Genomic DNA, 26,410 nt, shown 5'->3' with positions numbered 1-26,410 from the left:
CTTTAATGAAAATATGTAAATCATTATTTGAATATATGTTGGTAACCCGTTGTATAAAAGTGATAATACCCGTGAAGCCGGTGTCGAGGGCTTGCCGACCCTCGACTTTGTCTCGGGCATAACAGCCGTGCCAATACTTACCTCCAAATACCAGCTTCTCTGACATTATCGCTTAAGTATATGTACCATAACCATACCATCTATGGTATTCCACACCATAACCAGACAGAGCCACTCAGTCCTTTGATGGGGCTTCACAGGCAGATTATACTGTATTCACTTCTTCATCAAGGTTCCAAATGCACAACCTACTTTCTTTAATCCTATAATCCAGGGCCAGCCTCTTCTTATGGTGGAGTAGCTCATTTTTACTGTGTGACTAATGTAGCGGTCGATATACTAGAAGTATGTTATTGGTGGAAGTATAACGATACTGTAAATTCATCTTCAATCTCTTCATAGCTTTCTTGACCATTACCAATAAACTATACCTCGTCAAAGCTTTGTACTCAAACTGTACCCAAGGGTAGTGGGTGTGGTGGATTTGTCCCATTTTACAGTCTTACAACACAATGGGCTATATTCAAACATGATTATGGTGGCAGTGACGTTGCAGTATTGGATACAAGGACATACGTGCTCTCCCCTGAGGTAAAAGCAGCTCTATGAAATGAATTTCATCCATTTCCAAACTCTCTCAGAATGTTATGTACCATAGAGAACAAGTAGGTTCCACAGAGCCTTCATTATCTTACATTTCAACACAAAAACATTACCCGTGTATGATTAAACCCCCGCCCCACACACACACACACACACACACTACAATAGTACAGATTTCTAAAATCAGATATGATCAACCATCAGAGAATTAACCAACAGAATAATCTTACAGTAACCGTCGGCACTGAGGGCATCGACGGTTTATTGTCTGTATGTATGTGACTTTACAATGTGTTGGCTCCCTTCCCCCCCATTGTCTCTACACAGCACAGTGTACAGCGACCTTGACCCCTCTAGTCAGAGTTCTGTACACCTGGAGCTGCTCACCTTATTGCGCAGGGAACTGCCGGGCGATGCATTCTCCTCAAACTTGGCCAGTAGCTGTGTGGCCATTGAGCGCACTTTATTCTGCTCCCCGCCGTCACCTGCAGGGGGGGCACTCTGACAGGACAACTAACAACACAATGAATGATCAGTCCCTTTATCGACATTAAAATTGCTGCATCTAAGGCCACACTGGTGATAGAGAGATGCTTGTTGTAGTCACTAACACACCTCCTCTAAATAGGTGCTGCCCTTTCTTCGTCTTTTGTTCATCGGATCGTTCTCCTCCAGCTTCCCGTTATCCTGAGGAAAAGATAGTACAAAATAGACCTAAAAACAACTGTTTATTCACAGTCATTCACGTCACAGTCAAAGGTTATTGAGTGTCAGGGTAATCATTAAGAAAGTATGCCTTGTAAGATGAAGATTATCTAGGTCTCTCAGTCTTGTTCACATACAGTACCTTATCTAATCTACATTTCAATTACTTCTTGTCATTTATTGGCACATAGGAATTCCTTTCATCTGTCAAGTAAACATGCACCTATTTTGACACACACTTTACGTAGGCTAAATCGCATTTACATGGAGGCCTTTGTTGTTGCAATGCTTTCCTTTTAAAGCCTGTAGATGGGTGAGGAGGAGGGAGGAGAGGGTGAGCTCACGGTACCTTTGGGATCCTTTTTTTGGGCTGTGTTCGGTTCATTAAGTTGTAAACCGAGTATGCAGACTCCGATGAATACGCTTCATTGTTCTCCTCCGTTTCCCTTGTACCTATAACAAAGCATAGCAGTGTGTTATGGGTGCTTTGATACAGGACATACTCTAATACGCACACTGTAATAAACCAGCCCTCTAAGCCTAGGTCAAGCCAAATCAAGAGGGTAACCAGATAAAGTAAATGTGAAAACAAATGCCCAAAACAGTAGTATCCACAATTTAAAACAGATTCCTTTTGATTAATCACCAAGTGTCAGAAACTATTATGAGGGCATTACAATAGTCAGTTGGGCTGAATCATTAGTATTTTAAGTGAAGGAATTCTCAGCCATTTAAGTCGCTCTGGATAAGAGCGTCTGCTAAATGACTAAAATGTAAAATGTAAATCTAAGATAAACTCCTAATGTATTCTATAAAAGGCAGCCCTATAGATCAGAGGCATTATTATTACCATGGCCCGGTGAGATGACCTGAACTGGGGCCCGAACACATTTCTTACATACCACACTCTCACAACTGACCCGGTTGTGTAACATGCAATCTTATCCCATCATGACAGATGAAAAAAAAAAGTCAGAACCGCTCAGTCACACACTATCCTCATTAAGGGTTCAAGCTTAAGCTCAATCTAACCTTCAGAATCCTGCAAACAAATCATACCTCAGGAGTAGTAAAACTCCAGTTATGGAGTAGTTTATGGAGAATAGTAGGTAGTATATATATTTTTTTCTTTAAATGAATAACGTTAATTAACATATCAGACTTCAGGGTCCCATTACGTAACCCTTGTGCATGGAGTTTCAATTTCTGAGGCTTCAGGTGTCACGTGCTCCCTCTCCGGCCTCTAGGTCACCAGGCTGTTCGTTATGGAGCACACCTGTCACCAGCTGGAAGGAACCAAAGGGAGTACACACAGGTTCCTTCCCCAGGCATTATTGTTTCTGATTCATGTCTGTGTGCTGTTAGTGTTTCTTGTTTTGTATTATGTTTATTTTATTTTAAAAAACTCACTCCCTGAACTTGCTTCCCGACTCAGCCCACATCGTTACATCAGGAAACAGACTCTTGAGCTACTGCAGGAACTGTTCCGTAGTCTCCCTAGACATCCGGGTCGCCTCCCACAATTTTCAAATGTTCCGGCGTTCACGTCTGTATGTAATAGAAGGTCAGTTTGGCGTAGAGGAACTGTGGCCACTGCCTACAGTACCTTATCCACTTGAATAAAATACAAAAATAGTAGCTAGCAAGATGGCGCACAGGAGGTTATTTTTAACCTTTTCACGCATCAGTTCCAAATATCTCTAAAGGTTGCGCCCAGCGTGAGTTTTTTTATGCTTGTGATGTGAGAATGCACTCACTGTTCCAAAATGTGATTGTTATGCAACAGGACAGTTAACCCGCACTGCCCTCAAACCAAGACACATGCTATATGATAATTATCTACAGGCTATATTTCAACTTGTCAATTTGAAATAATTTTCTAACAAGTTTCATCTCCCAACAACAATTTGAATTGAGGTGTGTTCTGCCTCCTCATTAATTCACATAGTATGTTTGAGGCTTTACTGAACCGGACAAACTTCTCTCTTCAAAGAGAGCCCAAGCACTTCCCCAGTGTTTCCCCAGATCAAGTATGCAGACATTTGCGCAGTCTTGCATGAACTTTTTCCCCTGGCACATTTTCTGGCAGGGGGTCTCGCATTGCCTTCATTGTTGTTCACCTTACAAATAATAACTTTGGACATGTGTGCGTTCCTATCAAAGTAAGTGCCTTATTTTCAGTATATCGTGTTGGCGTTTCTACTGTATGTATATATGGAGCATAACGTATTTACTGTTTTATTCACGTTTTCAAGTCCTGGTGACAAATTATGCATTCGGACTCTTGCATTGATTGTAACGGACACGTGTGTAAAATGCTTTTTTGAAGGTTGTACGGATTTTGATGAGCTAATGCGAAGATATTTGCCAGCTATTTTGGTTACATGTTTGTTGACATTATACAAGGCATTCTGGGTGTCATGTAAAAGTCTGTCAGACCAAAGATGTTATAATAAAAATGAGTAAACGTCCAGAAGTGAATGATGGTAGACGACACACGATGAATTGTAAATAGTCATTTCTATAGCTAATTCATATTATGGTTTCTGTCAGCCGAGAGTTCTGTAAATATGACCGCTTGTGTTAGGTCAATCTTCTCTCAGCGCTAGGACTAATGTAGCTTACTGTACATTTTCCGGTTTGGATGATTGTGTTATGCTGTCGCAACTTCTGTAAATGTCTAAGCATTGCATCCAAAAAATAAACTGGTCACATTCAGGACATAAGGTTGTAAGGACTGTGTCAGCTCAAACGCTGACTGTTGCGTCAATCGAAACTGGATGTTCTGAATCACATTGGATTGAGAGTACGCTGCAGAGACCACTGTAGAATAATCACACCAGTGTGTTGGTACGCGTCAAAGGGTTAATGTCTGCATTTCGCCTAGTGGCTAGTTTGCATCAACTACCTCCACTAAAACCACTGCAAAGGTTTTGTCTGCAAACTTTGGTTTCGAATAGCGACCTTCTGGAATGTCTGCCTCATGATTTGTTGCGAGAGTTTTCGGACTGAAGCGAGTTCAGCCCGGAACACATTTTTTTCCCCCCCTTTCCGAAGTTGCCAAAAGAGGAATTTCTGTTTCCTAGGGTCTGGTTTTCAGACTACACTGTGCGAGGCATCAGAGGTGTGAGAGAATGACCCAGAACAGCAGCCTACCAGTGATGGATGCAGGCGAGTTGCGGAACATCTCGTAAAGCTTGGAGATGTACAGCACCATCATCAGCTTGTCTGGGTCCTGGTCCAGAGCCATCTCGTTCCCCGTGGTCACAGGCTGGATACCAAACTCATGCTCTGCTATGTCAAAGGCCAGCTGGTTGTTCTTGGCCGAGTCCTTCTCATTCAGGGAGTCAAAGTCACTAGGATGGAGAGAGATACAGAGAACAGGCATAAGGTTCACCTCCTATAAGACCTTAATAAAGTTGTTTCCCCTATGGAATGAGAATGTTAGCCCCAAAACAGTTTGTTGATAAGCATTAAAAACGTTGGTTTAATGCTGCATTTTATAATCATTACACTTTCTGCACCACCAGACTCCTACCAACAGATGCATTGCACTAGATGAAAGGTGAGGTCTAAGGCCCTTAGCAACAGCCCATATTAATGTTATAAACAGATTGTAAACACACTTCCTTTCCATAAAAAGGATTTAATTCAGAACGGACTGTGAAATCACATCTACCTGTGACACAGAGAACAGGGGGGGGGGGGGGGGGGGGGAAGCAATCGGGAGCTAGAGCCAGAGTGATGAGATCATCACGGCTGCACCCCCTCAGCCCACACTCATTTTGATTCACATACAAAAGACGACTTGAGCGGGTCAAATTCACACAGCATAAAGGATAAAACACCCACTTGTTATTTAAGTAAGATGGAAACATTTCAAGGTGTGGAGTTGCTCAACAGTGCCATCAGTATCTCATACTGCTAGTACAAATGCTTTATACACATAATTGGGCGTGCAATATGAAAGCCAAACCAGAATGCTCGCTTTCTTATTTTGTGTGGTTTAGGCCATTTCTCATTTCTCTATTGAGACAAATCTAGCCGTTGCCCGCAAAGGTCAGTACACATAGTACAGTTCCTAATTTATGAATCCCACACCTAGAGTTTAAACAGAAGTGTTGTCTACAATCAATCACTGTTCACATTTTCAACAGCATAACATGTGACAGACAAAGGCAGTGCATGACCATAGACAAGATGACACGTGTGTGCTTTGATGGTGCCAAAAAGACCATGACTGTGTGTGTGTGACACACACACACACACAGTACCTTCAGAAAGTATTCACACCCCTTTACTTTTGCCACATTTGTTTGTGTTAGTCTGAATTTAAAATTGAGCAAATGTAGACGTTTGTGTCACCGACCTACACACACACCCCTACCCCATAAATGTCAAAGTGGAAAGTTTCTTTTTATAAAAAAAAATCTGACGAATTAAAAATCAAAAAGCTGAAATGTCTTGAGTCAATATGTATTCAACCCCTTTGTTATGGCAAACCTAAATAAGTTCAGGAGTAAAAATGTGCTTAACAAGTTACATAATATATTGCATCGATCCACTCTGTGTGTAATAGTGTTTAACATGATTTTTTTTATGACTACCTCATGTCTGTACCCCAAACATACAGATAATTGTAAGGTCCCTCAGTCAAGCAGTGAATTCCAATGCCTCACAAAGAAGGACACCTATTGGTAGATTAGTAAAAACAGCAGACATTGAATATCCCTTTGAGCATGGTGAAGTTATTCATTAAACTTTGGATGGTGTATCAATACACCCAGTCACTCACTACAAAAGACACAGGCGTCCTAACTCAGTTGCCGGAGAAGAAGGATATCGCTCAGGGATTTCACCATGAGGCCAATGTTGACTTTAAAACAGTTAGAGTTTAACGGCTGTGATAGGAGATAACTGAGGATGGATAAACAACATTGCAGTTACGCCACAATATTAACCTAATTGACGAGTGAAAAGAGGGAAGACTGTACAGCGTGTGTAAAACTCATTCCACAGAGGGCCGAGTGGCTGCGGGTTTTCGCTCCTCCCTTGTATTCAATTGATAAATTAAGGTCACTGACTACTAAGGAACTTCCATCACCTGGTTGTGTAGGTCTTAATTGAAAGAAGAAAAAAAAAACACCAGACACTAGGCCCTTTGAAGTTATGCGATAAGAAGAGGGGGGAGGAGGGGGTAGAGAGAGAAGAGTAGAGGGAGAGAAGTTGGTGTGAGAGGATGCCATCAGTTGTTGGGATCGATATCATCTGTATAGTGATCCTGACGACCAAGGCCGGGTCTGAGGAGCTGCTTGGCGTAGGCAGCTAGACTAGCTGCTAGCTAGCTGCCTATCAAGCTAGCTGGGTTTTCTTGAGGGCTTGAACGGAGCCCGGGATGTGATTAGCCATTGTGGCTGGGACTGCGGATTATCCCGGGTTTGTGACAGTGTAGATCCTTGCCGTTTGTCGTTCTTGTTTCCAATCTTCCCGGCGATCTACCCTGTCTGGAACTGCTGGGAGTAACAGTGTAACCTACCATGACAAAGACCAAAGCAGGCAGGAGTACTGTTGAGGACAGTGATGTCTCCATCACAGGTAAAAGATATTTTAAACTAACAAAAATAGTTATACAAGCAGTTGTTACAACAAGAAAATAGCTTCAAGATTTGTGTCAAATTACTGGATGACCTGACCAGAGAGGTCCAGGACCTGAAGAACAGTTTGCACTTCTCCCAGGGTCAGCTCGATGAGTTTAAACAGGAGAATGGCATGATGAAAGCAATCTAAGTCATTGAGAGAGGACATCATTTCTGTATGTGAATCCATGATAATTTCATTTCTCCGTCATCGTTATCGAGGTGCAATCAAGGCGGAACAACATGGTTGTGGATGGAATTGCAGAATCTCCACAGTGGTCAAAGTTCCTGAGGTTCAAGGACAAGGTAGCTGTTCTGGAAAGAGGCAAGAACTTGAGAGGAACGTACATCTTCCTCAACGAGGACTATCCTGAAGCTGTGCGCCAGAAGAGGAAAGAACTTATCCCAGCCATGAAAGCTGCCAGAGAGCATGGGGACATTACTTATATCTGCTATGACAGGCTCATAGCCCACCCTCCCCCTCTCCCAAAAGCCCGGAAAGGATGAGAGAGCCAAGCCTATGGGTTCGTAGCTTCAACCCCGCAGCACACACACCAATTGATAAATGGACTGCTGAACGTATACATTTCTCTTGGCTTGTTTATTCTTCTTTTCCATATGTCGCTACCCAGGAAAAGGATGAAAATATCCCAAATCAATATATTTAGCCTTAGAAATAAGGTTCATGAAATCAATAACATTTATATAGACATTTCTGAGACTAATTTGATGATAGAGCAGCAGCAACAACAATACAAGTGTATAACATCTATAGAAGAGACAGGAATGCTTATGGGGGAGGTGTTGCTGTGATATATATATATATAATATATATATATCTCTATCAGAGCCATTGCCCTGTAATGTTTAGAGAAGATCTTATGTCAAGGGTTATTGGTTGCAGGTTCACCTGGCACATCTAAAGCCTCGGGGTGTTGCTATCGGTCAGCGCTAAAAATGTGTGAAATGTTTGATAGTTTATGTGATGTAAACAGAGAGGTCTACTTTCTTGGGGACCTGAATATTGACTGGTTTTCATCAAGATGTCCACTCAAGAGGAAGCTTCTCACTGTAACCAGTGCCGGTAATCTGGTTTAGGTTATTAAATCAACCTACCAGGGTGTTTACAAACACTACAGGAACAAGATCATCCACATGTATTGATCACATTTTTACTAATACTGCAGAACTTTGTTCTAAAGCTGTATCCGTATTCATTGGATACAGTGATCACAATATAGTGGCTATATCCAGGAAAGCCAAAGTTCCAAAAGCTGGGCCTAAAATATTGTAAAAGAGATCATACAAAAGATTTAGCTGTAACTCTTATGTGGATGATGCAAAAATGTGATGTGATTAATAAGGAGCATCCAGATGCTGCATTTGATGAATTTATAAAATTGCTTCTTCCAATTATTGATAAACATGCACCTGTTAAGAAACGGTGTTAAATCCATGGAGCCTTAAAGGTTCTATTTGGATTTGAAAAACTGTAGGTTTGAAAAAGATGGGGCAAAAGGAGTGGTTAATAAATCTGGCTGCACAGTTGACTGGCTGACTTACTGAAAATTGAGAAATTGTGACTAAACTCAAAAAAAAAGAAAAAAAGAATAAACTGTGTTATGAAGCCAAGATCAATGACAATGAAAAATGTAGAGTACTTTAAATGAAATTATTGGCAGAAAGACACATTTTTTGTCAAATCAGATGGCTTATTCATCAGAAAACCATTTGAAGTTGCCAATTATTTTAATGACTACTTCATTGGCAAACTTGGGCAGGAAATTCCAACAACGAATAGCGAGCCATAATACTCATGCATAAAAAAACAAAATGAAAAAGCATTGTAAGTTTGAATTTTGTACATTTATTGTGGGAGAGGTGGAAAAATTGTTATCTTTCAATGACAAACCTCCTGGCATTGACAACATAGATGGAAGATACTGAGGATGGTAGCTGACTAAAGATATGACACTTAGGTGTGGCTATAAACTGAGCCTAGAAGAAAGTCTTTGTCCTCAGGCCTGGAGGGAAGCAAAAGTCATTCCACAAACCAGGAGTGGTAAAGCGGCCTTTACTGCTTTTAACAGCAGACTTATCAGCTTGCTGCCAGCTCTTAGCAAACGGTTGGAAAGAATTGTGTCTGAACAAATGTGACCAGATTCAGGAACTAGGCGTATATCGCAAGTCACAACTTCCCAGGAGAGACTTTCTTTTTTTTTTTTTTTTTGAATCAACATTGTGAACTTCCTGTAAATATGAATAAAATTGTTAAATTACAAGCCTTGTTGTTTAAGCCACATAAAAAGTTGGCAACCTTCCCACTAGCCATCATGATTGGTTGAGATAATGAGTGGGTCGTACATGCCGAGAGAGGAGTTCAGATTGGAGGCTTCTGTCTATTTGAGCTCGTCAGTCTGTTGGTAATCCTGTCGAACGTGGCTTTAAATTATTTGTAATTTTTTAAAGTATTGTGTAGTGGAGCTAGCCAGCTATATGTCTTAAGCTAAAGTGCACTGTTAGCTAACTAACGTTAGCTGGCTGGCTCCCTAACAGAATCCAGGTGGTGAGTCAAATATAATGCTATTTCTCTAAACAAATTAAACAGACTTTCAGCATGCTCATAGAGAAGGGCACTCAACAAGTACTGCACTGACACAAATGACTTATGATTGGTTTAAAGAAAATGATAAGAAGATTGTGGTCACTGTACTGTTAGATTTCCATGCAGCCTTTGATATTATTGACCATAACCGGTTGTTGAGAAAACATATGTGTTATGGATTTTCAACCTCTGCCATATCATGGAACCATGAACCATCTAATAGAACTCAGAGGGTTTTCTTTAATGGAAGCTTCTCTAATGTCAAACATGTAAAGTGTGGTGTACCGCAGGGCAGCTCTCTAGGCCCTCTACTCTTTTCACCAATGACGTGCCGCTGGAATTAAACAATGCATGGGTGTCCATGCATGCTGATGATTCAACCATATACACGCATCAGCAACCACAGCTAATGAAGTCACTGAAACCCTTAAAGAGTTGCAGTCTGTTTTGGAATGGGTGGCCAGTAATAAACTGGTCCTCAACATCTCAAACTAAGAGCATTGTATTTGGTATAAATCATTCCCTACATTCAGGACCTTAGCTGAATCTGTTAATGAATTGTGTGGCTGTTGAACAAGTTGAGGAAACTACATTTCTTGATGTTACCTTCGATTGTAAAGTGTCATGGTCCAAACAGATTAAAATGGTTGTAAAGATGGGTAGTAATAAAGGGATGCTCTGCTTTTTTGACACCACACTCCACAAAGCAAGTTCTGCAGGCTCAAATTTGATCTCATCTTGATTATTGTCCAGTCATATGGTCAAGTGCTGCAAAGAAAGACGTAGTTAAGCTGCAGCTGGCCCAGAACAGAGCCGCATGTGTTGCTCTTCATTGTAATCAGAGGGCTAATAATAATAATAATACGCATGCCAGTCTCTCTTGGCTAAGAGTTGAGGAAAGACTGTTTTTATAAAAACAATGTGTTGGAAATTCCAAATTGTTTGCATAGTCAACTTACACACAGCACTGACGCACACCTACCCCGCTAGGGGTCTTTTCACAGTCCCCAGGTCCAGAACAAATTCAAGGAAATGTACAGTATTATACAGAGCCATGAGTGCATGGAACTCCCTTACATCTTATATAGCAGAAGTGAACAGCAAACCTGGTTTAAAAAAAAACAAAGCAACACCTCACAGCACAACACCTCTCCCCCGTGTGACCTACTTGCTGTGTGTATATACACTGACATGCATGTGTAACTGATAGATGCACACACGTTAATGTTTTTAAAATGTATGTAAATTGTAAAGTATTTTTCGTTGTGTTGGACCCCAGTAAGACTGTCGTCATTGGCGTCGGCTAATGGGGATCCTAATAAATCAAATTAAATCCATGGAATGAGTTTGACACCCCTTCTGTACAGAATAACAATATTCTAATATAGGCACTAAAGTAATACTGCAAAGCAAATAACTTTTTGTCCCGAATACAAAAAGTGTTAATATGTTTGGGGAAAATCCAATACATTACTGAGTACCACTCTCCATATTTTCAAGCATAGTGGTGGCTGCATCATGTTATCGGTATGCTTGTCATCGTTAAGGACTGGGGAGTTTTTCCAGGAAAAAATAAATAAAAATGAAAAAAATAAAAATGAAAAAAATAAACATTCGGAATGGAGGCAAACATCCTATAATAAAATCTGCTTAATTCTGCTTTCCACCAGACACTGGGAGATGAAGTCACCTTTCAGCAGGACAATAACCTAAAACACAAGGCCAAATATACACCGGAGTTGCTTACCAAGACGACAGTGAATATTCCTGAGTGGCCGAGTTACAGTTTGGAGTTAAATCTACTTGAAAATCTATGGCAAAACCTGAAAACAGTTGTCTAGCAATGATCAACAATTAATTTGACAGAGCTTGAAGAATTCTGAAAAATAATAAAAATGGGCAAATGTTGCACAATCCAGGTGTTGAAAGCTGTTAGAGACTTACCCAGAGAGACCCACAGCTGTAATCACTGCCAAAGGTACTTCTACAAAGTATTGACTCAGGCATGTGAATACTTATGTAAATGAGATATTGCTGTATTTCATTTTTCAATAAATTTGCTAACATTTCTAAAAACATGTTTTTAACTTTATCATTATGGAGTATTGGGTTTAGATGGGTGAGGGAAAAATCTATTTAAACAATTTTTTATTCAGGTTGTAACATCAAAATGTGGAACAAGTCAAGGGGTATTAATACTTTCTGAAGGCACTGTGCATGTGTGTTCTCTCACATGAGGTCTGGCCGGAGGCGGTGTATAAGAGCACAGAGTGCCAGGCCACTCTTCCAGGAAGAGGTGAGGTTGGTGACGTCCACACCCCTGTACCCCTGTGTCTGCTTCTGACACCAGGTGAGGAGGCGGCTGGGCCGGATGTCCGACTCTGTGGGAGAAGAGGGGTCAACCAGTCATCCAATCACGCCATCGTCACCAACTAACAAACATACAGAGAAAGATAAATACACCTGGCTACAGTGGCTAGAGAATACTGGCTAGAGTACACATCACATCGCTCTAGTGTAATACGTCTTCATGGATACCTTTTTAAAAGTAGTATGAGATGAGGGTATGGGAGTGTAGGCCAGCACACGCTTTTGTTGGGCATGTCTGACCCTGCTTCATGTAATGTGACCGCAGTCATTGTTGCAAGTGGGTGTAACTGTGATGAGCCCTTTTATTAACTCTCAGGTGAGGCAAGTTTATGGGACACACACAGATCAGATTACTAATAGAACATCACAAGGAGCCACTAATCCATAATGCTTGTACGTCTGACTAATCCAAACCGTCTCGGTCAGCTCCTGGCCCGTAGAAATACAAATTCTAGAACAGACATTCCCATTCAAGTCGATGATCCATGATGGGTGGACGTGCAGCCGTAATTGTATTTCTATATCCTGGCCTACGTGGGTGCCTATGTCTGAGCTTGTCTGATATAATTAGAGGATGATGCATCAGACATGGGTTAGTCATTGAGATGACAGGCCTGAGAAATGGCAAGTCTCAGACTGTGGTCAGTCTGTGTTTGTGAAGACTGACCTCGTCTGGAGAGATTGACAGATCTACGTGTGGGTCCACCCCGCTCCAGAGGACAGGAGTCCTGCTGCCCGTCTATGAACAGGTGACGCACCTGTGAGAGAGAGGCATGAGAAGTATATTAGAATATTAACTTGAGTTACCTGCTCTGTGAAACCAGTTCTTTAGCATGCCAATGTCAATACATGTTAAGCAAGTTAACCCATTCACATCCCTGTACTATACTTAGTAAAATATCAAAAAGCGCCACAGAACAAATTCAATTTAGTGTAAATGCATGCAGCATATAGTATTCTTATTTGACCTGTTCTAAGCCCAAATATGCCAAATGTATGATTAAACTCACTGTTGTTTGTGAACTATAGCCATTTCTGCATCATACTATATTTAACCTTTGGACACATGGGGTTAGCCTTCGGACACCAATGGTCCAGACGATGTGTGTATATACCTAGGGCCGTTGCTGTGACCGTATTACCGGTGGTCACGAGTCATGAAGGCAGTCAAATTCCACCTGACCGTTTAGTCATGGTAATTAGGCTTCTCCAAGCTCTGATGCTGCTGATGGTCATTAGTATGTTAGTAGATTCGGCTATTTCAGCCACACTCATTGCTGACAGGTGTATAAAATTGAGCACACAGCCATGCCATCTCCATAGACAAACATTGGCAGTAGAATGGCCTTACGGAAGAGCTCAGTGACTTACGTGGCACCGTCATAGGATGCCACCTTTCCAACAAATCAGTTAGTCAAATTTCTGCACTGCTAGAGCTGCCCCAGGGGACAGTAAGTAAATGTTATTGTGAAGTGAAAAGGTAAAGGAGCAACAACGGCTCAGCCGCGAAGTGGTAGGCCACACAAGCTCACAGAACGGGACAACCGAGTGCTGAAGCGCGTAATGCGTCAAACCAGTTGTCCGCCGTTGCAACACTCACTACCGAGTTCCAAACTGCCTGTGGAATCAACGTCAGCATATATGAGTGAGAGAGCATGTGGATTTTATCCATTCAATCTTGTTTCCATATATACAGTACCAGTCAAAAGTTTTAGAACACCTACTCATTCAAGGGTTATTTATTTGTACTAATTTTCTACATTGTAGAATAGTGAAGACATCAGAACTATGAAATAACGTAGCAACCCAAAAAGTGTTAAACTAATCAAAATATATTGCATATTTGAGATTCTTCAAAGTAGCCACCCTTTGCCTTGACGACAGCTTTACACACTCTTGGCATTCTCTAAACCAGCTTCATGAAGTAGTCACTTTGAAGAAAATTATGTGGATATATTGAAGCAACATCAAGACATCAGTCAGGAAGTTAAAGCTTGGTCGCAAATGGGTCTCCAAATGGACAATGACCCCAAGCATACTTCCAAAGTTGTGGCAAAATGGCTTAAGGACAACAAAGTCAAGGTATTGGAGTGGCCATCACAAAGCCCTGACCTCAATCCTATAGAACATTTGTGGACGGAACTGAAAAAGCGTGTGCGAGCAAGGAGGCCTACAAACCTGACCCAGTTACACCAGCTCTGTCAGGAGGATTGTGCCAAAATTCACCCAATTTATTGTGGGAAGCTTGTGGAAGGCTACCCGAAACATTTGACCCAAGTTAAACAATTTAAAAGCAATGCTACCAAATACTAATTGAGTGTATGTAAACTTCTGACCCACTGGGAATGTGATGAAATAAATCAAAGCTGAAATAAATCACTCTACTATTATTCTGACATTTCACATTCTTAAAATAAAGTGGTGATCCAAACTGACCTAAGACAGGGAATGTTTACTAAGATTAAATGTTAGGAATTGTGAAAAACTGAGTTTAAATGTATATGTAAACTTCTGACTTAAACTGTATTTAATGAACATGCCACTTGATTAATGAAATGTGTAAAAAACAGTAACCCCATGTGTCCAAAGACTAAATATAGTACAATATCAAAAACTCAAATTGTAGATAAATGCTTTGGCCAAGACATTTTTCAATCAGTAAGGAGCGAGAACAAGAATAAAATAAACTAGACTAAAATAAATAACATTTCTGCAATGGACATGAATGGGTTAATTGTCAACTGTTCTACAGTGCATTCGGAAAGTATTCAGACCCCTTGACTTTTTCCACATTGCTAAAAAAATATTTTAAAAAGTTCATGAATTTTAGTATAAGGCTGTAAAGTAACAATCTATATACCCCATAATGACAAAACAAAAACAGGTTTAGAAATTGCAAACGTATTAAAATAAAAAACAGAAATACCACATTTACATAAGTATTCAGACCCTTTACTCAGTACTTTGTTGAAGCACCTTTGGCAGCGATTACAGCTTCGAAACTTCTTGGGTATGACGATTCAAGCTTTGCACACCTGTATTTGGGGAGTTTCTCCACATTCTTCTCTGCAGATCCTCTCAAGCTCTGTCAGGTTGGATGGGGAGCGTCGCTGCACAGCTATTTTCAGGTCTCTCCAGAGATGTTCGATCGGGTTTTAAGTCGGGGCTCTGGCTGGGCCACTCAAGGACATTCAGAGACTTGTCCCGAAGCCACTTCTGCGTTGCTTGGCTGTGTGCTTAGGGTCATTGTCCTGGTCGAAGGTGAACCGTCGCCCCCAGTCTGAGGTCCTGAGCAGGTTTTCATCAAGGACCGGTCTGTAATTTGCTCTGGTCATCTTTCCCTCGATACTGACTAGTCTCCCAGTCCGTGCCGCTGAAAAACATCCCATCAGCATGATGCTACCACCACCATGCTTCACCGTAGGGATGGTGCTAGACATGTTTGGCATTCAGGCCAAAGAGTTCAATCTTGATTTCATCAGACCAGAGAATCTTGTTTCTTTAGGGAAACTACTGAGGAGCGGCTTTCATCTGGCCACTCTACCATAAAGGCCTGACTGGTGGCGTGCTGCAAAGATGGTTGTCCTTTTGGAAGGTTCTCCCATCTCCACTGAGGAACTCTGGAGCTCTTTCAGAGTGACCCACAGGTTCCTGGTCACCTCCCTGACCAACGCCCTACTCCCCTGATTGCTCAGTTTGGCCAGGCAGACAGCTCTTGTTTGGAACCATCAAGACTCTACCTTCTTCCATTTAAGATTGATGAGGCCACTGTGTTCTTGGGGACCTTCAATGCTTCATAATTGTTTTGGTACCCTTCCTCAGATCTGTGCCTCGACATAATCCTGTCTCGTAGCTCTACAGACAATTCCTTCGACCTCATGACTTAGTTGACAGTGCATGTCAGAGCAAAAACCGTGTGCCTTCCCTTTCCAAATCATGTCCAATCAATTGAATTTACCACAGGTGGACACCAATCAAGTTGTAAAAACATCAAGGATGATCAATGGAAACAGGATGCATCTGAGCTAAATTTCGAGTCTCATAGCAAAGGGTTTTAATACTTATGCAAGTAAGGTTTCTGTTTTTATACATTTGCAATAATTTCCAAAAACCTTTTTTTATTATGGGGTATTCTGTGTAGATTAATGAGGGGGAAAAAAGTAATTTAATCAATTTTAGAATAAGGCTGTAACATAACAGAATGTGGAAAAAGTCAGGGGGTCTGAATACTTTCCGAATGCACTGTAAATAGGACAAGACAATTTATCTGTTTAAAATGTAAATGTGAGGTATTCTCCATCTCAGACAAACCTGATGTGGCTTGACACAGCTAGAGTTGAGGTTGGGGTACCGTGTTACCGGGTCTATGGTGTACTGATCAAAGTTCTTTGAGATGTTCTCTGTCGTTGTTTGGGGTAATAGCCTGTAGAGGCCCTCCCTACAAACATGTCATGAGATGAAATCATTCATTTTCTGTTAAAACCAGAGCAACAGATTATTGTCCCACAGTATGACAGGTAAACACAAAAATCACCATAACTTCCACTAATAGGATAACCAAACGTTTCTAACATGTAGCAACATGGATCTAATCATAATTTGAATGTAGACACCTGACAGAAATTTTTTCCAAAGTGACTGGAACCGGTCTCTCCAAACCTGGATTAATAAAATGTCAAAAATAATAAATTTTTTGTACTTTTACCCCTTTTCTTCCCCAATTTTGCGATGTCCTATTGGTAGTTACAGTCTTGTCCCATCGCTGCAACTCCCGCTATGGGACTCGGGAGAGGCGAGGGTCGAGACCCTGCCAAGCCACACTGCTCATTTAACCCGGAAAGCCAGCCGCACCAACGTGTCGGAGGAAACACCGCCCAGCAGGCGGCCGAAGTCAGCGCGCAGGCGGCCGAAGTCAGCGCGCAGGCGGCCGAAGTCAGCGCGCAGGCGGCCGAAGTCAGCGCGCAGGCGGCCGAAGTCAGCGCGCAGGCGGCCGAAGTCAGCGCGCAGGCGGCCGAAGTCAGCGCGCAGGCGGCCGAAGTCAGCGCGCAGGCGGCCGAAGTCAGCGCGCAGGCGGCCGAAGTCAGCGCGCAGGCGGCCGAAGTCAGCGCGCAGGCGGCCGAAGTCAGCCACAAGGAGTCGTTAGAGCGCGATAGGACAAGGAAGTCACGGCCCGGCCAAACCCTCCCCTAAACCGGACAACGCTGGGCCAATTGTGCGCCGACTCATGGCTCTCCCGGTCACGGCCAGCTGCGAGACAGCCTGGGATCGAACCCGGGTCTGTAGTGACTGCTGCGCCACTCGGGAGGCCGTCAATAGAATCTCATATGTAAACATCTCTAGCCTACTGTACCTTTCTGCCAGGATCTCCAGATGGGCCTTGCCCTGCGCCCAGCCCCTCACCATCCACACCGTGTCAAAGGCAGCCAGGAACCCTCTAGCACAGCCTGTCCCCGTGGGCCAGAAGGGCTGAAGACAGAGAGAACATGGGTCAACACACTACGCTCATACAAAGCAGGAGACACACTAATTGTTCAGCGACAACAAGCAAGCAATGTTCTCAAACTGCCTAAAGGGAATATGTGTGGGAAGAAAAATGCTCATCTGATCTACTGTAAGAAGAGCTGAAAAAAAATGGTTCTATAAATAAGGACAAGCCACAAACATCAATGTTGCTCTTGCTGCTGGTGATTCTCTGATCCACCTCTATGCAGACAACACCATTCTGTATACCTCTGGCCCCTCTTTGGACACTGTTAACCTCTCTAGGGTAGGTGGCACCAAATCGTCCCACCTACGTAACAGCCAGTGTAATCCCGTGGCGCGTTATTCAAAAAAACGCAAAAACTTCAATTTTTCAAACATATGACTATTTTACACCATTTTAAAGACAAGACTCTCGTTAATCTAACCACACTGTCCGATTTCAAAAAGGCTTTACAACGAAAGCAAAACATTAGATTATGTCAGCAGAGTACCCAGCCAGAAATAATCAGACACCCATTTTTCAAGCTAGCATATAATGTCACATAAACCCAAACCACAGCTAAATGCAGCACTAACCTTTGATGATCTTCATCAGATGACAACCCTAGGACATTATGTTATACAATACATGCATGTTTTGTTCAATCAAGTTCATATTTATATCAAAAAACAGCTTTTTACATTAGCATGTGACTAGCATTCCCACCGAACACTGCCGGTGAATTTACTAAATTACTCACGATAAACGTTCACAAAAAGCATAACAATTATTTTAAGAATTATAGATACAGAACTCCTCTATGCACTCGATATGTCCGATTTTAAAATAGCTTTTCGGTGAAAGCACATTTTGCAATATTCTCAGTAGATAGCTAGCCCTGTGATGCCAGGCTATTTAGACACCCAGCAAGTTTAGCACTCACCAAAGTCAGTTTTACTATAAGAAAAATGTTATTACCTTTGCTGTCTTCGTCAGAATGCACTCCCAGGACTTCTACTTCAATAACAAATGTTGGTTTGGTTCAAAATAATCCATAGTTATATCCAAACAGCGGCGTTTTGTTCGTGCGTTCAAGACACTATCCGAAAGGGTAAATAAGGGTGACGAGCATGGCGCAATTCGTGACAAAAAAATTCTAAATATTCCATTACCGTACTTCGAAGCATGTCAACCGCTGTTTAAAATCAATTTTTATGCCATTTTTCGCATAAAAAAGCGATAATATTCCGACCGGGAATCTGCGTTTAGGTAAACAGACGAAAGAAAATAAAGCAGTCGGTCGACTCGGGCACGCGCCTAAGCCCATAGTACTCTGATCGGCCACTTGCCAAAAGCGATAATGTGTTTCAGCCAGAGGCTGCCTCGATATCGTTCAGCTTTTTCCCGGGCTCTGAGAGCCTATGGGAGCCGTAAAGGTAAAGCTAGGTAAAGCCCCGCCTTATCTCAGCTCACTGGTCACCATAGCAGCACCCACTCGTAGCACGTGCTCCAGCAGGTATATCTCACTGGTCACCCCCAAAGCCAATTCCTCCTTTGGTCATCTTTCCTTCCAGTTCTCTGCTGCCAATGACTGGAACGAACTGCAAAAATCTCTGAAGCTGGAGACTCATATCTCCCTCACTAGCTTTAACCTGTTGGGTCTAGGGGGCAGCATTTGCACGTCTGGATAAAAAAAATGTACCCGATTTAATCTGGTTACTAATCCTACCCAGTAACTACAATATGCATATACTTATTATATATGGATAGAAAACACTCTAAAGTTTCCAAAACTGTTTGAATGGTGTCTGTGAGTATAACAGAACTCATTTGGCAGGCAAAACCCTGAGACATTTTCTGACAGGAAGTGGATACCTGATGTGTTGTATTGACTTTAAACCTATCCCATTGAAAAACACAGGGGTTTAGGAATATTTTGGCACTTCCTATTGCTTCCACTAGATGTCACCAGCCTTTACAAAGTGTTTTGAGTCTTCTGGAGGGAGATCTGACCGAACAAGAGCCATGGAACGATGATGGCCCATTAGACACCTTGCGCGCGAGTTGATGTTGGGTACCCTCGTTCCAATACGTTATAAAAGAGTATGCATTCGTCCACCTTGAATATTATTCATGTTCTGGTTAAAAAAGGCCCTAATGATTTATGCTATACAACGTTTGACATGTTTGAACGAACGGAAATATATTTTTTCCCCTCGTTCATGACGAGAAGTCCGGCTGGCTTACATCATGTGCTAACGAGACGGAGATTTTTGGACATAAATGATGAGCTTTTTTGAACAAAACTACATTCGTTATGGACCTGTGATACCTGGAAGTGACATCTGATGAAGAGAATCAAAGGTAATGGATTATTTACATAGTATTTTCGATTTTAGATCTCCCCAACATGACGTCTAGTCTGTATCGCAACGCGTATTTTTCTGGGCACAGTGCTCAGATTATTGCAAAGTGTGATTTCCCAGTAAGGTTATTTTTAAATCTGGCAAGTTGATTGCGTTCAAAAGATGTAAATCTATAATTCTTTAAATGACAATATAATATTTTACCAATGTTTTCTAATTTTAATTATTTAATTTGTGACGCTGACTTGACTGCCGGTTATTGGAGGGAAACGATTTCCTCAACATCAATGCCATAGTAAAACGCTGTTTTTGGATATAAATATCAACTTGATAGAACTAAAAATGCATGCATTGTCTAACATAATGTCCTAGGAGTGTCATCTGATGGAGATTGTAAAAGGTTAGTGTATCATTTTAGCTGGTTTTATGGTTTTGGTGACCCTGTCTTTGACTTGACAAAACATTACACACAACTCTTGTAAATGTACTGTCCTAACATACTCTAAATTTATGCTTTCGCCGTAAAACCTTTTTGAAATCGTAAAACGTGGTTAGATTAAGGAGATGTTTATCTTTCAAATGGTGTAACATAGTTGTATTTTTGAAAAATTTGAATTTTGACATTTATTTGGATTCAAATTTGCCGCTCTTGAAATGCACCTGCTGTTGATGGAGTGCACCACGGGTGGCACGCTAGCGTCCCACCTAGCCCCAAGAGGTTAAGCACCAGCTGTCAGAGCAGCTCACAGATCACTGCACCTGTACACAGCCCATCTGTAAACAGCCCATCTACCTACCTCATCCCCATACTGTATTTATTTTGCTTCTTTGCACCCCAGTATCTCTACTTGCACATTCATCTTCTGCACATCTACCATTCCAGTGTTTAATTGCTATATTGTAATTACTTCACCACCATGGCCTATTTATTGCCTTAACCTGTACCAGCCACCTGGTACCAACAACCTGGATGCTAAGTTGGTGAGGTTGGTAGCAGAATACATTGTGACTCCAGTTTGCCACATGTTCAATTTAAGCCTAGAATACGGTGTGTGCCCTCAGACCTGGAGGGAGGCAAAGGTCATTCCGCTGCCCAAGAATAGCAGAGCACCCTTTAATGGTTCAAACAGCTGACCAATCAGCCTGTTACCAGGGCTTAGCAAACTTTTGGAAAATAATCGCGTTTGATCAAATAGTTATTTTACAACGGACTTTCAGCATGCTTGTAGGGAAGGGCACCCAACATGCTCAGCACTGACACAAATAACTGAAGATTGGCTGAAAGAAATTGATAGTAAGAATATTTTGGGAGCTGTTTTGTTAGATGTCAGTACAGCTTTTGATATCATTGATCATAAATGTATTGCTGAAAAAATAACTTGTGTTATGGATTTGCATCCTCTGCCTTATCATGGATTGAGAGTTACCAATCTAATAGAACACAGAGGGTTTTCTTTAATGGAAGCCTCTAATGCAAATTCAGTTGGGTGGTGTACCGCAGGGCAGCCAGCTTGGGCCATTATTGTTTTCTGTTATTACTAATGACTTTCCAATGTCCTTGAATAAAGCTTGTGTGTCTATGAACGCTAACGACTCAAAAGTATACACGTCAGCTACGACAATAAAATAAATAACTGACTCTTAACAGAGCTTCAGTCAGTTTTAGAATGAGTAACTAGCAATAGGCTGGTGCTAAATATATATAAAAAACTAAAAGCATTGTTTTTGGGACAAATCACTCACTCAATGCTAAACCTAATTTAGGATCCATTATTGAATAACGTGGTGATTGAGCAAGTTGAGGAGACTAAACAGCTGGGTGCAACCCAAGATAGTAAGCTGTCATGGTCAAAACATATTGACTCGGTTGCTAAAATGGGAAGAGGTCTGTCCATGTTGTGACGACCATCCCACTCTGTCTGCCGTATTCTTTGTCTTTGCTCTTGTTTTCCTTATTAGGATGTCAGCGAGCCGAGCTGGGAGGCTCGTCAGCGACATGGGACACACCTGGGCCCGGGTATGTCCCGAGATAAATACACCATTGAGGAGACTCTCTCCATGCAGACACACTGTTAGTTTTTGGTTGTGGCATTTTTGTTTGTTTGCTTTGGCTCCTTTCAACACCCCTCATGATCACATTTATGCACGCAACCACACTACGGATTACTGACTACACACACACCATTGTTAATTGTATTTACGTTTCCTCAGTTAAGGAATAACAAAAATATATTTATTATCTCCACAGTCTCCCTTTTTGTTACGGACTTCGAGCCGGTTCGTGACAATGTTAAGGCGTTGCTCTGCTTTCTTGACATCTTAGTCGACCAGACAGGTGCTAGTTTTGTTGCATCTGGACTACTGCCCAGTTGTGTGGTTATGTGTGGCAAAGAGGGCCATAGGTAAATTGCAGTTGGTCCAGTACAAAGTAGCACCTAGTGCATTTAGATGTACACGGGAGTCAGTTACATTTCTGTCAATCTCTCCTGGCTCAAAGTTGAGAGATTGACTGCATTGGTATTGGTCTTTGTGCGAGGTATTGATGTGTTGAAGGCACCGACCTGTCTGTTCAAGCAGTTGGCACACAGTTCAGACACTCATCGGTACAACACAAGTCATGCAACCAGAGGTCTCTTCACAGTCCCCAGGTCCAGAACAGAGGCTGGGAAACGCACAGTATTAAATAGAGCCATGGCTACATGGTACTCTGCCACCCCAGGTAACTCAAGCTAGCAATAAAACCAGATATTTTTTAAAGATAACACCTTGCGGCACAACAACTGCCATTTTTTATGTTTTGTATTGTGTGTCAACTCTGCCCATTCATCACCATTTTACCTGTTGTCTTAACTGATTAGCTGTTGTCTTACCCATTGTTGCCTTAGCTAGCTCTCCCAATCAACACCTGTGATTGCTTTATGCCTCTCTCAAATGTCAATATGCCTTGTACACTGTTGTTTAGGATGGTTATTATTGTCCTAGTTTACTGCGGAGCCCCTAGTCCCACTCAACATGCCTCAGATACCTCCTTTGTTCCACCTCCCATACATGTGGTGACCTCACCCAGCATAACTAGCCCGTCCAGAGATGCAACCTCTCTTATCACTCGGTGGCTGGATTTACCTCCACTGTACCCGCACCCCACCATACCCGTCTGTAGATTATGTCCTGAATCTATTCTACCACGCCCAGAAATCTGCTCCTGTTATTCTCTGTCCCCAATGCACTAGACTTTTGATAGTCTTTAGCCATACCCTCATCCTACTACTCCTCCTCTGTTCCTCAGGTGATGTGGAGGTTAACCCAGGCCATGCGTGTGCCCAGGCACTCATTTGTTGACTTCTGTAACCGAAAAAGCCTTGGTTTCATGCATGTTAACATCAGAAACCTCCTCCCTAAGTTTGTTTTACTCACTGCTTTAGCACACTCCGCCAACCCTGATGTCCTTGCCGTGTCTGAATCCTGGCTAAGGCAGGCCACCAAGAATTCTGAGATTTCTATCCGCAACAACATTTTCCATCAAGACAGAACTGCCAAAGGGGGAGGAGTTGCAATCTACTGCAGAGATACCTGGAAAGTATGACAGAACTTTGCAAGCTCTATGCCCAAACAGTTCGAGCTTCTAATTTTAAAAATGAACCTCTCCAGAAATAAGTCTCTCACTGTTGCCACCTGTTATAGACCCCCTCAGCTCCCAGCTGTGCCCTGGACACCATATGGGAATTGATTGCCCCCCATCTTCAGAGTTCGTTCTGTTAGGTGACCTAAACTGGGATATGCTTAACACCCCGGCAGTCCTACAATCTAAGCTAGATGCCCTCAATCTCACAAATTATCAAGGAACCCACCAGGTACAACCCTAAATCCGTAAACATGGGTACCCTCATAGATATTATCCTGACCAACTTGCCCTACAAATACACCTCTAATGTTTTCAATCAGGATCTCAGAAATCACTGCCTCATTGCCTGCATCCGTGGCCCTCATCACTGTCAAACGCTCCCTAAGACACTTCTGCGAGCAGGCCTTTCTAATCGACCTGACCCGGGTATCCTGGAAGGATACTGACCTCATCCCGTCAGTCGAGGATGCCTGGTCGTTCTTTAAAAGTAATTTTCTCACCATCTTAAATAAGCATGCCCCTTTCAAAAAAGGTAGAACTAAGAACAGATATAGCCCTTGGTTCACTCCAGACCTGACTGCCCTCGACCAGCACAAAAACATCCTATGGCAGACTGCACTAGCATCGAATAGTCCCCGCGATATGAAACTTTCAGGGAAGTCAGGAAGCAATACACGCAGTCAGTCAGGAAAGCGAAGGCTAGCTTCTCAAACAGAAATGTGCATCCTGTAGCACAAACTCCAAAAAGTTTGGAGAATAAGAGAATAAGAGCATCTCCTCCCAGCTGCCCACTGCACTGAGGCTAGGTAACACTGTCACCACCAATAAATCCACGATAATTTCAATAAGCATCTCTACGGCTGGCCATGCTTTCCTCCTGGTTACCCCCCCCCAATCCCGGCCAACAGCTCCGCACCCCCCGCAGCTACTTGCCCAAGCCTCCCCAGCTTCTCCTTCACCCAAATCCAGATAGCTGATGTTCTGAAAGAGCTGCAAAACCTGGACCCGTACAAATCAGCTGGTGTAGACAATCTAGACCCTCTTTTTCTGAAATTATCTGCCCCCATTTTTGCAACCCCATCACCAGTCTGTTCAACCACTCGTATCGTCCGAAATCCCTAAAGATTGGAAAGCTGCCGTGGTCATCTCCCTCTTCAAAGGGGGTGACACTCTAGACCCAAACTGTTATAGACATCCTGCCCTTCCTTTCTAAAGTCTTTGAAAGCCAAGTTAATAAACAGATCACTGACCATTTCGAATCCCTGGTCACGGATGCACCTCAGCCACGCTCAAGGTACTAAACGATATCATAACCGCCATCGATAGAAGACAGTACTGTGCAGAAGTCTTCGTTGACCTGGCCAAGGCTTTCGACTCTGTCAATCACCTCATTCTTATCGGCAGACTCAACAGCCTTGGTTTCTCAAATGACTGCCTCGCCTGGTTCACCAACTACTTCTCAGATAGAGTTCAGTGTGTCAAATCGGAGGGCCTGTTCTCTGGACCTCTGGCAGCCTCTATGGGGGTGCCACAGGATTCAATTCTCGGGCCGATTCTTTTCTCATATATATATATATATATATACACACGATGTCGCTCTTGCTGCGGGTGATTCCCTGATCCACTTCTATGCAGACGATACCATTCTGTATATACATCTGGCCCTTCTTTGGACACTGTTAACTAACCTCCAAATGAGCTTCAATACCATACAACACTCCTTCCATGGCCTCCAACTGCTCTTAAATGCTAATAAAACCAAATGCATGCTTTTCAACCATTCGCTGCCCGCACCCGCCCGCCCAAATAGCATCATTACTCTGGACTGTTCTGACTTAGAATATGTGGACAACTACCTAGGTGTCTGGCTAGACTGTAAACTCTCCTTCCAGACTCATATTAAACATCTCCGATCCAAAATGAAATCTAGAATCGGCTTCCTATTTTGCAACAAAGCCTCCTTCACTCACGTCGCAAAACACACCCTCGTAAAACTGACTATCCTACCGATCCTCGACCTCGGCGATGTCATTTACAAAATAGCTTCCAATACTCTACTCAGCACACTGGATGCAGTCTATCACAGTGCCATCTGTTTTGTCACCAAAGCCCCTTATACCACCCACCAACGGGCAGTATTTGCACGGCTGGATAAAAAAAATGTACCCGATTTAATCTGGTTACTACTCCTGCCCAGTAACTAGAATATGCATATAAATTATTGGCTTTGGATAGAAAACACCCTAAAGTTTCTAAAACTGTTTGAATGGTGTCTGTGAGTATAACAGAACTCAAATGGCAGGTCAAAACCTGAGAGATTCCTTTACAGGAAGTGGCCTGTCTGACCATTTGTCTTTCTTTGACATCTCATTCAATTACAAAGGATCTCTGCGGTAACGTGACAATTCCCACAGGTCCAATAGGCTCTCAGAGCCCGGGAAAAACCTGAATGTCGTCATTCCAGCCCCAGGCTGAAACACATTATCGCCTTTCTCAAGTGGCCGATCAAGGGACTGTGGGCTTAGGCGCGTGCACTGGTCGCCCCCGTCTTTGTGTTTTTTCCTCTGTTTGCCGAAAAGGAGATTCCCGGTCGGAATATTATCGCTTTTTTACGAGATAAATTGCATAAAAATTTATTTTAAACAGCGGTTGACATGCTTCGAGGTACGGTATTGGAATATTTAGAATTTTTTTGTCACGAATTGCGCCATGCGCACGACCCTGATTTACCATTTCGGATAGTGTCTGGGACGCACGAACAAAACGCCGCTATTCGGATATAACGATGGATTATTTTGGACAAAACCAACATTTGTTATTGAAGTAGCAGTCCTGGGAGTGCATTTTGACGAAGACAACAAAAGGTAATCAAACTTTTATAATAGTAAATCTGATTTTGGTGAAGGCTAAACTTGCCGGGTGTCTAAATTGCTAGCCCGTGATGGCTGGGCTACGTACTTAGAATATTGCAAAATGTGC

General features: G+C 42.4%; 1 protein-coding gene across 17 annotated transcripts in view; it reads right to left on the bottom strand.

The window, feature by feature from the left end:
• LOC106573205 (protein-methionine sulfoxide oxidase mical2b-like) overlaps window positions 1–26,410 on the bottom strand; it is a 77,471-nt gene that overhangs the window by 25,948 nt on the left and 25,113 nt on the right. For 16 of the 17 annotated variants that reach the window (XM_014148021.3, XM_045696967.2, XM_045696966.2 and 13 more), the window contains 8 exons: window positions 17,330–17,445; window positions 16,291–16,417; window positions 12,647–12,737; window positions 11,843–11,990; window positions 4,525–4,724; window positions 1,718–1,821; window positions 1,279–1,350; window positions 1,051–1,176 (listed from right to left, as the gene is read on the bottom strand). In XM_014148021.3, the coding sequence (XP_014003496.3) occupies window positions 1,051–1,176; window positions 1,279–1,350; window positions 1,718–1,821; window positions 4,525–4,724; window positions 11,843–11,990; window positions 12,647–12,737; window positions 16,291–16,417; window positions 17,330–17,445 (984 nt within the window). Of the gene's footprint in view, window positions 1–1,050; window positions 1,177–1,278; window positions 1,351–1,717; window positions 1,822–2,778; window positions 2,917–4,524; window positions 4,725–11,842; window positions 11,991–12,646; window positions 12,738–16,290; window positions 16,418–17,329; window positions 17,446–26,410 lie in introns of those variants that run through there. The other variant, XM_082962546.1, reaches the window with a different exon arrangement.

This window comes from Salmo salar, chromosome 16 (genome assembly GCF_965601325.2).
Source record: "Salmo salar chromosome 16, fSalSal1, whole genome shotgun sequence".
NCBI lineage: Eukaryota > Metazoa > Chordata > Actinopteri > Salmoniformes > Salmonidae > Salmo > Salmo salar.
Note: the sequence above shows the minus strand (reverse complement) of the source record. Positions and strands in the feature narration are given on the sequence as shown.